Source organism: Vulpes lagopus, chromosome 2, assembly GCF_018345385.1.
Source record: "Vulpes lagopus strain Blue_001 chromosome 2, ASM1834538v1, whole genome shotgun sequence".
Classification (NCBI taxonomy): Eukaryota; Metazoa; Chordata; class Mammalia; order Carnivora; family Canidae; genus Vulpes; species Vulpes lagopus.
In genome coordinates, this window is record NC_054825.1 from 169443386 (window position 1) to 169460415 (window position 17030).

At 41.8% G+C, this 17030-nt stretch overlaps 1 protein-coding gene across 1 annotated transcript; it reads left to right on the forward strand.

The window, feature by feature from the left end:
* The first annotated feature begins 1237 nt into the window (after positions 1–1237).
* Positions 1238–10896, forward strand: LOC121485385 (cytochrome P450 2G1). Its single transcript, XM_041745652.1, has 9 exons — positions 1238–1417; positions 1994–2156; positions 3529–3678; positions 4899–5059; positions 5309–5485; positions 6274–6415; positions 7944–8131; positions 8253–8394; positions 10715–10896. The coding sequence occupies exons 1-9, from the start codon at positions 1238–1240 to the stop codon at positions 10894–10896; spliced, it is 1485 nt and encodes a 494-aa protein (XP_041601586.1).
* The last annotated feature ends 6134 nt before the right edge of the window (positions 10897–17030 follow it).

Consider the following 17030-nt stretch of genomic DNA (forward strand, 5'->3'; position numbering starts at 1 on the left):
TAAATTATTAATTGGGGTCTGGCAAAGAGAAAGGAGTCATCTTTGTTCTCTACCAAGAACTTTTTATTATTTTTTATTTTTTTTAATTAATTTTTTATTGGTGTTCAATTTACCAACATACAGAGAAACACCCAGTGCTCATCCCGTCAAGTGTCCCCCTCAGTGCCCGTCACCCATTCCCCTCCACCCCCCGCCCTCCTCCCCTTCCACCACCCCTAGTTCGTTTCCCAGAGTTAGGAGTCTTTATGTTCTGTCTCCCTTCCTGATATTTCCCAACATTTCTTTTCCCTTCCTTTATATTCCCTTTCACTATTTTTTATATTCCCCAAATGAATGAGAACATACACTGTTTGTCCTTCTCCGATTGACTTATTTCACTCAGCATAATACCCTCCAGTTCCATCCACGTCGAAGCAAATGGTGGGTATTTGTCGTTTCTAATTGCTGAGTAATATTCCATTGTATACATAAACCACATCTTCTTTATCCATTCATCTTTTGATGGACACCGAGGCTCCTTCCACAGTTTGGCTATTGTGGACATTGCTGCTAGAAACATCGGGGTGCAGGTGTCCTGGCGTTTCATTGCTACCAAGAACTTTTTAAAAAGATTTTGTTTATTTATTCATGAAAGACACCCAGAGAGAGGCAGGGACATAGCAGAAGGAGAAGCAGGCCTCCCACAGGGAGCATGATGCAGGACTTGATCCCAGGACCCCAGGATCATGAACTGAGACAAAGACAGACACTCAACCACTGAGCCACCCAGATGTCCCTACAAAAACTTTCTAAAACAGTATGACTACCTTATTTTTGATAGATTCCAGAAACTGAGGCCAAGAGATTTAGGCAACTCACCAATGAAGAAAAGGTGAAGCGGAATTTTGAACCCAGATTGTCTGATTCCTAAATGCAATAGCCTAAAAATGATGTTCAACAGCTTCCCATATCCTGCCAAGACTTTTTGAACTAGGGATCAAGCTGAGAGACTGGAAATATGAAGAAAGAGGGATGGCCCCAGTGGATTTCCCTGGGTGAATTCAATCCATCTTTATTCAGGTGGGAGATTATAAGTTATATAACCACCACCTCCCCCAGATAAAGCAATATCCTCTCTAATGGCCTCCATACCCGGAAAACATGAATCTCAGGGTGTTCAGATTTCTGTACAGCTGATTTCCCAGAACATATTTAAGCAGGATCTGGTGTCCTGGACACAACCCCTCAACCTGGCACCATGGAGCTAGGAGGGGCCTTCACCATCTTCTTGGCACTCTCCTTGTCTTGTCTACTCATCCTCATTGCCTGGAAACGGAACAGCAAGGGGGGGAAGCTTCCCCCTGGTCCCACACCAATACCCTTCCTGGGGAATGTGCTGCAAGTCCGTACTGATGCCACTTTTCAGTCTTTTATGAAGGTAAGTCTAATTACTCTTCTCACAGAATTGGAAGCAACTAATTATATAGACACACACACGTATAACCTTCTAGCATCTAAAACACAGACTCTTGGAAACTAGACTCCATAAACTTTAGAATACTGAAACTCTGAAATCTTAGACTCTAGGAATACAGACTCCTGGCACACTGGACCTTAAGACTCTCACAAACTCAGGACTTTGGAATCATAGCACCTTACACCCTTAAACACAAGAACTTGTGCACTCCTTTGGACTTAGAACTTTGACACTTAGTATCATGAAATCTTAGGGTTCTAGAAATTGAGCATTGCAGAGAAAGAAGCATAGATCTTGTAGTTCAGCTCATCCAGGTCCACCATATTACAGATGAGGAAACTAAGACTTTAGAGGCATTGGGGGTCTTACCCAGCATCATAGAAGCCAACGCATCTGTGCTTTTTGTCTCAATGGTCCTTCAAAGCCCAAGACTCACCTACATTTGTACCTCTTGAAATGTCCACCCTAAAGTCCTTGATTGGTCTGTAATTGGTGCTCCAATCAGCTCCCTTCTCTTATGCCTTCCTTCACTCTCAGCTCAGGGAGAAGTATGGCCCAATCTTCACCGTGTACATGGGTCCCCGGCCAGTAGTTGTTTTATGTGGACATGAGGCAGTGAAGGAGGCCTTAGTAGACCGAGCAGATGAGTTCAGTGGCCGTGGAGAACTGGCTTCAATAGAGCGAAACTTCCAAGGTCATGGTAAGTAAAAACAACAACAGCAACAACAACAATAGCAACAAAATGATTATAATATACTTCCTATGTCCCAGGTTTTTGATAAGTACTCTGCAGTGTTGCACAGCCTGCATTATTGCATTGACTCCTTTGAAAGAACTATTAATGTCTTACTAATTTTGCAAATGAGGAAGTGAGGGTGGAAATGTTAGGTAATACTACACAGTAAGTGGAGAACCATTTTGTTTTCAACCCAAACCATCTGATTCTTCAGTATCTGCTGCATTTGTTTTTAACGGATTAGTGACACTGTGTACCCACTGAAGCCCTTACAGCCAACCTTACTTCTCATTTCTCTATACATACACACATACCCAGCGCATAGATCTCTGCCACCTCCATTTAGGTTGATATCTTTCTAGTGTGTCCTGCATATCCATCTCTAACTGCTCACACCCTGCAATTCCAAGCAGCCTCATGTTATTCTTTCCCTACTTCCATCCACCCATCTATTGCTATATATTTCCTTCCATTTATCTAATTTTCCATTGATCCATACATCCGCCAAAAACAGCCATTTATTAATTTGCCTTTCTGTACAAATTTCTTTCTATCCAATTTATCTGTACATCTATGAATTAATTTTCCATTTACCCATCTATCCATCATTCCACCCATCCATTCATTAACCCTTACATTATTTACCGATCTTTTAGTCTTTCAATGCACAGATCTTTCCAATCATTTATCCATTCATCGCAAACTATCTATCCATTAATCCTTTACTCATCCATTGAGCCTTTCATCCACTATCAGTCATTATCAGTCATCCCAGTCAAAAATTCTTCCTTCCATTCATTAATCCACCAAAATAATTTCATTAAATTTCCAAAAATTAATTATCAATCCATGTACATCTGGTAACTTCTAAATGTTTCTTACTACAGGGTAGCTCCTTTTGGGTAGGTCTATTGATGTACAGGTGTGAGCTTCTGCGTATATGTATGCATATACTACAGAATCCAAGTGGTATATAGAAAACAGAAGTAGTTCTCCATTCCAGGGTACTGTATATGACATTTTACTTATACCTTCCTCCACATTCCTATGCATCTAACCAGTTATTTATCCAGTTCTAGGTCTTTATCCTATAAGAAATTCTCCTTGATCTCTCCCAATCACTCCTAGCCTGACTTCCTTTCCTGCTTTTGAGAGTCTTGTAGGGAGGGAACCATAATCAATCCATCAAGCCTGGGAAGTTGGGAGGGGCTTCCTTGAGACAAGAGTCTAATATGTGTTTCTAATATTGCTTTCATAATTTGTCCTCCTTGTGTAGCATACAGTTGGACACAGGAAGGGGAGGGTAGGCAGGAGGCTGACACAGAGATTTTGGCAGGTGTAGCTCTGGCTAATGGAGAACGATGGAGGATCCTCCGACGCTTCTCCCTGACCATTCTTCGGGACTTCGGAATGGGAAAGCGGAGCATTGAGGAGAGGATCCAGGAGGAGGCTGGCTTCTTACTAGAGGAATTACGGAAGACCAAAGGTATGGGGGCCACCAGGGGCAGGGCTAAAAGGTGACTGAATGGCTATATAGAGCTCAATAGTGAGAAGATAGGCCTTGGCAGAGGAAAGCTCTAGAATGGTAGAGGATGAAAAAGACTAAAGGTTTACTGAGATTTCCAGCTAGGTTCCACGTTAAAATTAACATGAAAGCCCCTTAAAGACCACTAGTTCAGAAGATTTAATCAGTGGATTTCAGGGATTTTGTGAGCTCCTGAAATCATGTGCAGACTTCTGCAATATGTAAATTAGTGCCTTTTTCCGGTGACAGGATCAAATTTAATTACATATATATGTATACATAAAATACATACATGCAATTATCATAAAAACCACATAATATAAAATTTTGCCATCCTAACCATTCCTAAGTGTCTTTGTCAGTGTACTTGCATTGTTGTGAAACAGATCTTTAGAACTTTTTCATCTTGAAAATCTGAAATTCTATGCCCATTTGATTCTATTTTTTAAGGAATCTGATCCTTGCCCCCAAATAAGGTCTGGAACCAATGGGATTTAGAGGAAAAAAGACAAAGCAGCTAAGCAATATAGATATGAATAAATAAGGAATAAGGTATAGAGAGATTAAATTTCTCTAAATCAGAGTTTTTCTCCTAGTTTTCATGGATGCTGATTAAGCAGTCTATATAAAGGCTTTGAATGTCCATGTACCCCCAGAAATTATTTGCAAAATTGTGCATCTGTGAATATGAGCATTGTTCTGGAGAAATTGATCCCTGATCTAGGATCCTGTTTTAGATGTGCAGCCGAGGCCAACGGAAGAATTTTCTTAATAGCTCAAATGGAATCATTGATAGAGAGACTCAGAATCCAGCCATCCTTTTTTTAAAAATGTGTCCCGTGGCATGACTTCTTTCCCAAATCTGTGACTCTACAGCACAAATACAGTTAAATACTAATACCAAAAAAGTAATGATTAAACTCCATCAACATTTCTTGAGTGCTTACTTAAACATGACAAGGACTGTGAAAGCATTTCACATGGATAATTACATCGAAGCCTCAGGTTGAGTGGTTACTAAACCAATTTGCAGACTGGGAGATCTAGACTCAAAACACAAAAATGAAGTAACTAACACATGCTATTAGGCAGTGGAGCCAGGACTCATATCCATCCCTGAATGATTCCCCATCCCATGCTTCTAATCATTGTCTCCAACCTAGATAATTTCCATCATCCAGGTTCTCCCATCGAACCCACCTTCTTCCTGAGCCGCACTGTCTCCAACGTCATCAGTTCTGTCGTCTTTGGAAGCCGCTTTGACTACGAAGACAAGCAGTTCCTGAAGCTGCTGCAAATGATCAACGAGAGTTTCATTGAGATGAGCACACCCTGGGCACAGGTGCCCACCAACTACCTCCCTGCCCACCCCCAATCTCAGTTAACTAAGCACCTGCCAATACCTCACTTAATCCTCCCCCCACAATCCTGGGAGGCAAGTGTCAATACACCCCAAGTCTCCAAGAAGCAAATGGACTCACCCAATCCTCAGACCCAGAACTGGATGTTCAGCCCAGGTCACTGACTCCAGATGCCTATGCTGGCCCCAGGCTCCCATTGCTGACAAACCCCCTTTGCCTATTCCCCACAGCTATATGACATGTATTCTGGAATCATGCAATATTTGCCAGGAAGACACAATCGCATCTACTACTTGATAGAAGAACTCAAGGACTTCATTGCCTCTAGAGTGAAGATCAATGAAGCATCTCTTGATCCACAAAACCCTAGGGACTTCATTGACTGTTTCCTCATCAAGATGCACCAGGTACCCCTTCCCCTTTCTCCAATCCTTTTTTTTCTCATCATCTTATTCCCTAGCACCTGCAACTTTAATTTGCAAACATGTTGGAGACAAAGGAGCAAGCATTGTTTCACATGGTTGACTTTTATTTATAAATGAGATCTAGAAACTGTAAAGGCATACATAAAGTCTTACACTTTTAAAATAAACTTTGAATCTCAAAACTGCAGGAGCAAGGATCCTTGAAACTTAAGCCTTTTAAATCATTTGTGATTACAACTGCCAGAGACTTACAAATAAAGAAAACCAGAATGAGTATTTATAGTCTTAGAATCTGTGAAGCTTAGGCTTTAAGAATTTGAGAAGCTTAAAATTTTAAATTTAAAGCTTTAAAATTTAAGCTTTAAATTTAAAAGTCTTAGAGATATAGAAATTTAGAAGCTTAATACTTCTGTATCATAAAGTCTTAGAATTTTAGGCATTTTTATGTATATTTTTATTATACAAACCTTTCTTGATTTTTTTGTTATAAACTTGGAAGTGTATAATTATATAGCTTAATGTCCTAGAACTTTCAAATCTCTACTTTTTTCTCCTCACATTCTCTCCACTGTCTACTCCAACCACTACTGGCCTCCTCCTTGCTGTTCCGCTACATACCACGCACACTCCTGCCCCAGGACCTTTGCTCGGCTATTTCTTCTCCCAGATAGTCATTTGGTTTACCCATCTATTGTGTTTTAACAAAGGGAGAAAATAAGAAGATAATGACAGAAGAGGGTGATTCTGTGTCCTATCCCTCTTGTTTTCAGGATACAAATAATCCCCACACAGAATTCAACCTCAAGAACTTGGTCCTGACCACTCTCAACCTCTTCTTTGCTGGCACAGAGACTGTGAGCTCTACACTACGTTATGGATTACTGCTAATGATGAAGCATCCTGAGGTAGAAGGTGAGTGTCCACCTGAGCTGCTTACCTGGTGACTCTCGCTCCCAAGGAGGAAGAATACATAATCTTGAAACCTTAGAAACCCAGGGCCCTACACTCTTCACACTTAAGAATCTCAGGCTATGGGATCTTACAATCTCTGATTTAGAAGGTCATTTAATTAATCTTCTACTTTGTGCCTGTGTTAGTTTCCTATGGCTACTGTAATAAATTACCAGAAACTTAGTAGCCTAAAGTAGCATAGATTTATTATCCTATAGTTCTGGATTTCAGAAGTTCACACGGGCTTTCACTAGGTGGAACCAAGGTAGAATTAGATTCCTTGCCTTTTCAGCATCAAGAGTGTATTCCTTGCATTCTTGGGCTTATGACCCTTCTTCCATCTTCAAAGCCAGCAGCGTAGTATCTTCAAATCTCTCTGCCTCAATTGCCACATCTCCTCTGACTCTGACCTTTCTGCTTTGCACTTATACAGACACTTGTAATTATATTTAGGGCCAACCTGGATAATCTCCCCATCTTAAGAGCCTTAACTTGATGATGTTTTCAAAGTCCCTTTTGTCCTCTATGGTAACATGCACAAGTTCCAGGGATTAGGAGGTAGATATCTTTGATGGTCATTATTTAGCTGACTGTAGTGCCAGAATCCAATAGGATCCATCTCCGATAAATTAAAATCTGATCTCGTTGGTTAACTAGTGATGAGGAACTCATTCTTTGCTTAAGGAAAACCCCCAATTTTGACAGCTTTCTCTTCTAATGCAGAAACTTACAAATAAAGTCTTCCCCCAAAACAAGCCAACAGATTTCTCCTGGTATAGAAGATGGAAAAGACTAACTTGTTTCCATCAAACTTTACTAGTTTTTCCCCCATTGTCCAAGTTGTGTTTTACTAAGTATCTAAATAATAATAATATTCATAACAACAACTAAATATCTAAATAATCAGATATTTAATGGACACCTGGTATGTGCTAGGCACTGTTCTAGTTACTTGCACACTGGATTTCATGTAAATTTTACAATTCTATGAGCTGGTTGGACCATCACATCCATTTAGAGGGTAAAGAAACAGAGACTCAGAAGGTAAAGTCATTTGCCTCAAAGTCACTCATCCAGGAAGTACAGGGAGGGGTAACTACACCAATAGTGTTCTTAATTCCTGTTTCATAATTGCTGTCACTTGCTTCAGTCCTGTCCTGGCTTTGTACCTTTTTCCCATCCTGCTAAAAACCTGTATGACAGCCCATCTGGGACCAGGACACTGCCCTGCTCCTTAGATCTTTTAAGATAAAGACCAAACATCCCAGCAGGCACGGAAGGCTCCCAAGCTGTGTGCCTCCTAGTAGGCTGATGAGTATTTTTTAACCCCACCAATGTCTCAGATGTTAAGAATAAAGAGGCAGTGCAAACATACACGGTGTGGTCCCTTGGGATCCACAGGTACTAAAGATACAAACCCGTAGCCTAGCCTTGACCTCCACAAACACCTCCTGTGTCCTTGTCTGCTATGTTTTCTGGCCTCTTCTAGCCAAGATCCATGAAGAGATTGACCAGGTGATTGGACCACACCGGATCCCAAGTGTGGATGACAGAGCCAAGATGCCCTACACAGATGCTGTGATCCATGAGATACAGAGACTGACAGATATCGTACCCATGGGTGTCCCCCATAATGTTATCCGAGACACTCATTTCCGAGGCTACCTTCTGCCCAAGGTGGAGTTGGGTCTCATTGTTACCCTTTCCTTCTCCCTCCACCTCCCTCCCCTCTCTTCCTAGTTCCCTGCTCCATCTTCCAACATTGATTTCTCCTAACTGTCCCCCTTTTTCACCCCAGGGTACTGATGTGTTCCCCCTGCTTGGCTCTGTTCTCAAAGACCCCAAATACTTCCGCTACCCAGATGCCTTCTATCCACAACACTTCCTGGATGATCAGGGCCGCTTCAAGAAGAATGAAGCCTTTGTACCTTTTTCTTCTGGTAGGTTTCTATGGTCTGAGTCCCCTGCTCCCCACCCCCAGGAACATGCTAGATATAACCCTCACCCCAACCATTGGTCTGTATTTGACATTCAGGTTTGAATGGGAAGTTGAATGTTATTTCCCAGAATCATATTAAAACCACTGACTCTGATAATTAGAAAAGGAATAGCACTAAACAGAGATCAGCAAACTTTTTCTGTTAAGGATCAAATAGAAAATATTTTAATTTTCACCACCCATAATGTCTCAGTCTGAACTATGCAATCTGAACTATTCAGCTGCCCCATAGTACTGCAGAAGTGACCATGGACAGTATGAAAATGCATGAGAATGTCTGTGATGCCAAAAACCTTCACTTATGGACATAGAAACTTGAGTTTCATTGAACTCACACATGTCACAAAATACTATTTTTCTTTCAATTGTTTTCAACCATTTAAAGATGAGAAAAGCATCCTTAGTTTTGTTAAAGAACAAATACTCAATTGAGTAAATTTGAATATATAATTGGCTTTATTAAATGATTCATGAATCAAGCAGCATTCCACCTGGTTAGTAGAGGGGAGCCTCAGGAGGTGTAGAAATGGAAGTTCTTTATGGGAAGGGGGAGCAAAAAGTTATTAGCAAAAGAAACAAAAGGCTTGTTAAAGGAAAGGTCACATTCCCCTGGAGGAAAGGCAGGAGCTTTTTTTTTTTTCTTTTTTTTTTAGTTTAGTTAATTAATGTATAGTGTGTCATTAGTTTCAGAGGTAAAGTTCAGTGATTCATCAGTTGCATATAACATCCAGTGCTCATTAATCAAATACCCTCCTTTTTTTTTTAAGATTTTATTTATTTGAAAGAGAGAGACAGAGATAGCGACTGAGAGAGCACAAGCATGGAGGATAGGGAGAAGTAGGCTCCACATTGAGCAGGGAGCCCGATGTGGGGCTCTATCCTAGGAACGGAGGATCATGACCTGAATTGAAGACAGATGTTTAACCAACTGAGCCACCCAAGTGCCCCCATATGCCCCTCTTAATGCCCATCACCCTCTTACTGCATCCCCTCTAATTCCCTCCCCTCCAGCAACCCTCAGTTTGTTTCCTAGAATTCAGAGTCTCTTGTAGTTTGTCTCCCTCTCTGATTTCATCTCATTTTATTTTTTCCTCCCTTGCCCTATGATCCTCTGTTTTGTTTCCTAAATTCTACATATGAGTGAAATCATGTGATATTTGTCTTTCTCTGAATGACTTATTTTGCTTAGCATGATACCCTCTAGTTCCATCCATGTCATTGCAGATGGCAAGATCTTATTAGATGGATTACCTCACTTCCTTTGGGTTGGAGAGGGCCCATGTGACAGATCACTTCATTGAAGTTGATCAAAAAATCTCTGACTAAATAGTTAAGACTACATTTCTGGGCGAGGTTGAAACTGCCATAAGGTTAGATTTTGATTCTGGTTTGATGACTTGATCTAACGTAAGTGACTTTATTTGGGGCCTGTGGGTTTTTTTTTAACAGTTTGCAGGCAGTACAAAAACAGGCAGAAGGTGGATTTGCCTAATGAACAGTAGCTTGTGACCCATGACATAATCCCTTACAATAGTATTTTAAGTATAAGCCATATTGAGTCAGTGCAGTGGTTAGGAAACAGGACCTACCCCTCCCCTCTCTTTACAAAGTGTAGAGTCATAGGTGAGTTACTTCCATTCTCTGTCTGTAAAATGGAGATTTATTTCTCCAAACCATTGAAAGGGTGACCAACAAATAGTAAGCATTATTTAAGTGTGAGCTTTCTTTTCTATTCTTTTTTTTCCTCACCAGTGTCTGGCACCTAGTAGGCATTTGATAAACCTTTGAAAATTTTAAATGAACAGAAACTTCAAATTCAAGAATTTTTTTTCTTTTTTTATTCATGAGAGACACAGAGAAAGAGGCAGACACATTAGCAGAGGGAGAAGCAGGCTCCCTGCAGGGAGCCAAATGGGTGACTCCACCCCAGGACACCGGAATCACAACCTGAGCCAAAAGGCAAATGCTCTACCACTGAGCCACCCAGGTGTCCCTAAATTCAAGGATTTTTTTAGAACCATTCTATCGTGGGATCTGATGAAACCAAGCCATTAGAGAAGTAGCTGCCACGTGTTGAGCCCCTATAAGTGGCAGATCCTAGCGGAGCCCACTGAGTCTTTATAACCCCACAAAGTAGGTATTATCATGACCCCAGAGGGGCTGCGGACGTTCTGAGATGTGATGGGGCCAGAACGCTCCCCAGGCCCTCCTCATAGCAATACAGATATGAGCCGTCCTCCCACCCTCTCTTGCGTCCACAGGAAAGCGTATCTGCCTTGGTGAGGCCATGGCCCGCATGGAACTCTTTCTCTACTTCACCTCCATCCTTCAGAACTTCTCTCTACACTCGCTGGTGCCGCCTGCTGACATCGACATCACACCCAGGGTCTCAGGCTTTGGCAACATCCCTCCGATTTACGAGCTCTGCCTCAAGGCCCGCTGAGCGCCCCCTACTGGGCGCAGAAGGAACCGTCAGAGAACAGAGCTCTGTCCACCGATACAAGTGCACCACCTCATCATCTCCATAAATTCCCACAACAGGGGCACCTGGGTGGCTCAGTGGTTGAGCGTCTGTCTTTGGCTAGGGTCGTGATCCCGGGGTCCTGGGATCGAGTCTCTCTGCCTATGTCTCTTCCTCTCTCTGTCTCTCATGAATAAATAAAATCTAAAAAAAAAAAAAAATCCCAACAACAGCTCAAAGAGAAGGCACTATTCCTACTGTCATGGGACTGCGGGTCAGTGAGGGTCACCTGCAAATATAGAGATGTGCATCAGCTGCATCCAGTGGAAAAGGAATGCGCTGTCCAAGATTTCAGCCCCCTCTAAGTGTGTTTTTGGTCTCCACCAAATTCTTGTAGATTCTGTCTTTATGTGATAGTGACCCAAATGTAGTTGACCATTCTTCCTAATTATCATCTCCCACACAAAACAAAATAAAATAAAAGCAACCATGGTATCAAGGCTGTTGTGAGTAGCAAGTTTCTTGTGTGTTGTGTGTATCATCACTGTAGGGCATAGAAAAAACTAAAAGGACCTTTTAGACATCCCTGTTATTATCCTTCCTAGCAGTCCACTACCAGAGATTACCCACTTGATGGTCCACTCCCTTAATACTCCATTCTCAACCATATTCCTACATCCTTACCTCCCACCCCCATCACTCATCTCTCCCTCTAAAACTGCCTTCCTGGTCTGGAGAGAACTTCTATCACAACTCCCAGTTCCAAATTCTTCTCATTCTATTTTGAAGAAGAGTTTAGCCACTCCAACTTCTATTATCATATTTCCAAACTCCATCAACATGCTTCCCTCATGCATCATTTTATTTGACCAATGTTTACTGAATACCCAACTTGTGCCAATACTCTCTTCAAGTACTTAGGATCCATCAGTGAACAAAGCAGACCAAACTTCATTCTAGTGGGAGAGGTAGACAATGAAGAATAAACATAATAAACAAATAAATGATATAGTATGTTACAACAGAAGAGATTCTGGAATTGGAATTAGAATCAAGACAGGGTAGGTCTCACAAGATGTTGGAGGAGCAAGTTATGCAGGTATCTGGAAAGGAAGTGTTTCTGGCATGGAGATTAAAAATAACAAAGTTGTAAAGCAGTAGGCTATGTGTGCATGTTCTAGAATCCACAAGGGGATTCTGGCTGGAGTGGAAGAGGAAGAGTAGAGGTAAATGGGAAGAAGGCAGAGGATTACAGAGCCAGATTGTGTAAAGCTTTGTGGTCCTCAGTAAGGACTTGGGGCTTTTATTTTAGCCTGAGTGAGATGATGGTTCATGGTGAGCATAGGGTGACTACACTGACTCATATTTTAAAAGCAAATTCTAGCTGCTGCATAAAAATAGGCTGAGAGTAAGGAAGCAGAGATACCTGTTTTTTAAAAAAGATTTTTATCTGTTTATTCATGAGAGGCAGAGGGAGAGAAAGGGGGGGTAGAGATGGAGGCAGAGGGAGAAGCAGGCTCCCTGCAGGGAGCCCGATGCGGGACTCGATCCTGGGTCCTCAGGATCACACCCTGGGCCAAAGGCAGCACTAAACCTCTGAGCCACCCAGGCTGCCCAGAGATACCTGTTGTACAGGCAGGGAGAAGTGAGTGGATTTGGAATCTGCTGTGAAGATAGAGCCAGCAGGGTTTGCTGATGAATAGGATAAGGGGTGGGAAAGAAAGAGGGCAGAGATGAAACCTCAACCTTTGGAATCTCTTTTAACTTCAGGTGTTCTGGGCACATGAGTCCCCACAATAATTGGCTTTGTAATTTTAGGGAACATGAACAAAATTTGGCTACTTAAGTATATAAGGCTGCTGGCTGCTGTAAGACTATCAATAAGTTCATATTATTTTGGGATCCCTGGGTGGTGCAGAGGTTTAGCGCCTGCCTTTGGCCCAGGGCGCGATCCTGGAGACCCGGGATCGAATCCCATGTTGGGCTCCCGGTGCATGGAGCCTGCTTCTCCCTCTGCCTGTGTCTCTGCCTCTGTGTGTGTGTGTGTGTGACTATCATAAATAAATAAAAATTTTAAAAAAAGTTCATATTATTTTGTGAATTCTAGAGACCTTGGCTCAGAATATGCGTGGGAAAAAAAGAGTTAACAGCCAGCAGCTGCTGCTGCCACTGCCCCCCCCCATGACCCCTGTGACCTTGGACACCGAACCACTGCTATGGGACTCTTGACTCATTGCTGCCACTATGGACAACTTCCTCATTGTATTTGTGATTTTGTGTTACTTCCTCATGATTCAAAGTTCCAGGAAGGACTTACTATCCAATTAGTCACATGTTAAAGCCTTAGGGCTCAGGGTTTGGTGAAGAAGAGTAAATGGCCCCTTTAGCTGCTGTGGTGGATGACAAAGCCTGGCCCATGACCAAGAATCTCACAATAGGAGATTCTCCCAGAATTGGAAGGGATTTTGAGATGGGGTAGGGAAGTAACAACAAATGTCATTCTTTACACACAATATGTCCATTGGGTCTTCTGGGAAGCAGATGTTGGCTTGATGTTAAGAGGGAAAGTGTTTCATGGAGGGATAAGAGAGGTAAGAAACAGAATGGGTCGGAAAGATCTTCAAACACAGGTGTAGATGCAACACATTTGTGGAATGAAAAATGAAGGAAAATTGGGCAAGAAGAGACACGGATCTCCATGCAGAGCTGACAGTCTCATTCCATCAAAAAAGTACATCGGGATTGAAGATTGTCTTTTAGGGGTGCCTCATGTTGGGCACAAATGGTCATGCCCCATGCCCCAACTGTCTTCAGTCACTGGCTGGGGCTTCCTTGGAAGAGCGTGGACTCTGCTCCAAGCTAAGGTAGATCCTGATGGTGCTGGAGCAGAAGGCTGTCAGCTTACTGCTCTCCTTGCAGCTGAACGGTAAGTTCTTCTCGAAGGGGGATTGGGATGCACGTCTCCATGCTTACCACAGACATAGATACACAAACACACATCACTATAGCCCTACTGCTCTTTCCATGAGTAGTTTTAGAGCTATCAACACACCTAGCAAGTATATAGTCCAAGGGTCATTACACATTTTTAGCTGTGAAAATCCTATGCCAAATATTCCTGTGTGCAAGTCCAATACATGAAATAGGTGAAGTACAGAAGAGCTGTAGACCCTCAAAGGCCCTTTACTTTCTTTCATGAGGAGACATCCCCAGGGTAACAAGCCACCCAGTGATTCCAGACACATTCCTTCTTCAGTCCTACATACTGTTGGGATCTACTGACACTAAGGTAATCAGGATACAGCCAGTCACTGGCCACACGGCTCACAGTCCAGCATGTTACTTACTGGTCTCAAGGAAAACCAGTAATTAGATGGGTTTCATCTAACAAAGGCAAAGGCTAGAGTTATATAACAGAAAGGTGATAGAGGCAGATGGAAAAGTTACACAATGTGGGGACTCTGAACTTTGTTTTTCTTTTCTTGAGTGGGCTGCTGATGAGCTGGCAGCTATTAGAGGCTGGTTCTGCCCTTGGGTAGTTAGATGGATCACCAATAAAAACAAATTGAAGGGATCCCTGGGTGGCGCAGCGGTTTGGCGCCTGTCTTTGGCCCAGGGCATGATCCTGGAGACCCGGGATCGAATCCCACATCGGGCTCCCGGTGCATGGAGCCTGCTTCTCCCTCTGCCTGTGTCTCTGCCTCTCTCTCTCTCTGTGTGACTATCATAAATAAATAAAAATTAAAAAAAAAAAAAACAAATTGAATTTTTTTTTTTTTAAGATTTTATTCATGAGAGACAGAGAGAGAGAGAGAGAGGCACAGGCACAGGCAGAGGGAGAAACAGACTCCATGCAGGGAGCCGGACATGGGACTTGATCCCAGTTCTCCAGGATCACACCCTGGGCTGAAGGCAGCACTAAACCGCTGAGCCACCCGGGCTGCCCAACAAATTGAATTCTTTATGGAATCATCCAGGAGATCTTGAGACTTGAACTCTGTCATGTGTGAAAGGCTCTCGCTATCCATATCTGTCACTGTCTTGACCACCTTCATGTTTGGTATTTATCATTTCCTTACCTGAACTTTCCATACTGCTCCCTTATGAGACACATTGTTCTCAAAATTTGTCAATTGAATGATCACGAAAAGGTGATACACTATGGTTTAAGTTTTTGTCTCTTTGATTAGGAATGAGGACTTTTGTGTGTATATTCTTGCATTTCTACTTTTATAAGTTGTTAGTTTATATCCTTCACCCATGTACCTACTCTATATTTAGAACTTTTCTCATTGGTTCTATAAACCTGTCATGCAAAGAAGATGCTGACCTTTATTCTTGGTTTTGGGTAAAGAGATTTCATTATGCATTTGCCCTTGGATTCAGGTTTTTAAAAAAATAATGAAATTACTACTTTTGAAATAAAATTCTAATTTTTGGTGATTTGTCTAATTATCTCTGGTTTTAGAAATATCTTCTCTGTACATACATTTTGACCCAACAGTTATACTTCAGAAAAATGTGCAAAGATGGAAACACAAGAATGTTTGTTTCAACTGTGTTTATAAAGACAAAAATAAATAATCCACATATGCATTTTCTAACAGAGCAGCATGCATTGGTTATCAATCCCAAGGGAGCAGAACACCATGCACTGGTTACTCAATCTCAGGAAAGGACTCAACTACATGAACATTAGGAAAAACCATTGCCATAACAACCACCAAGAATAAAAGTCCAAACAACACGTTTGCCAACTGAATCTTGGTATCAGAGTTGCTAAGGAAAATACAGTGCAGTCAAGTACTGGATGGAACAATGGTGAATTGACATAGAGGAGAGACATTAAGATGCCCATTCATCCCCCATGGCCAGCAGATGTCTTCTAGCAGGTGATACAAGACGATTCACCTCTGGTTCACCTCTCTTGTGCCATATGGAAAGACCTTGTCCCCATCCAGTGGAGACAGATACAGCAGTGGGGTTGGCCAGCGGTCATCTGACACATGCTTAAGCAGAACAAAGGAGTATTCATTGAACTTAAACAGAAACAGATATTCCTAGCCAAAGTGATAAGCCCAGCACAAGCTATTTAGGCTCCCTATCTCTTAGTAAGGAAGTGTCCAAGCCCAAGAATCATTTTATGCTGACTGGAGGTCAAAAGACTGCATGTTGAGACAGGCTCTTCCAACATCCATCTATAGGGGACTGAAATATCTCATACAATAAGATACTAAGCAACAAATAAAAAGTCAAAACTGAAATTTAGACACGTAAAATTACATCATAATTTGTAGTGTAATATTTGTGTTATGAAACTATCTTCTGGAAATATTTGGACAAACAGAAGACTCCATTTTTCTTACCAAGCCGTAACTAAATTAATCTGTGCTTTTCCTCCAATAAGAAAAAGATCTAGAACTTGAAAAAAAATTACTAAAAATGTTTCAACAAAGTCTCTTTTATTTTCCACTTGGTATAATAATAAGTGAAAAGGAGATATTACCTGAGCAACTTTCTTGGTTCTCAGCAGCTGGGGTTTCTTCCCTCCACTTCAACATTATGAGCATTAGTGAACTCTCCCAATATAAGAGGGGTGTGCAAAACAGACTCGTTGAGAGAGGATGACCACATCACCACTCCCAAGGGGTGAGCTATCAAGACTTTAACCACTGAAAAAAATGACTTTAATGATACCTAATCACAAACTTCCCTTTCCCATATTGGCCAAGAGAACAGGAGTGGAGGTGTTACTTAGTCTTCCTCTAGATCTGCGCTGTCCAGCATGATTGCCACTAGCTATATGTGACAAGTAAGTGCTTGGAATGTAGCTAGTGAGAAGAAATCACAACTGATGAGGGAGTTTTGCTACCTTGTTATTAATTCCAGTCCATAGTTTCATTAGGGTTTACTCTAACTGAGAAAAATAAATATTGCATGATCTCACATGTGGAATCTAAAAAAACCCCAATTTCTAGAAACACGGGTTAGACTGGTGATTCCAGAAACTGGAGACCAGGGGAAATGGGGAGATGTTGATCAGAAGGTACACACTTCCAGTTATAAGACAAGCAAGTTTTGCAGATCTAATGTATGGCATTATGACTACACTTAAC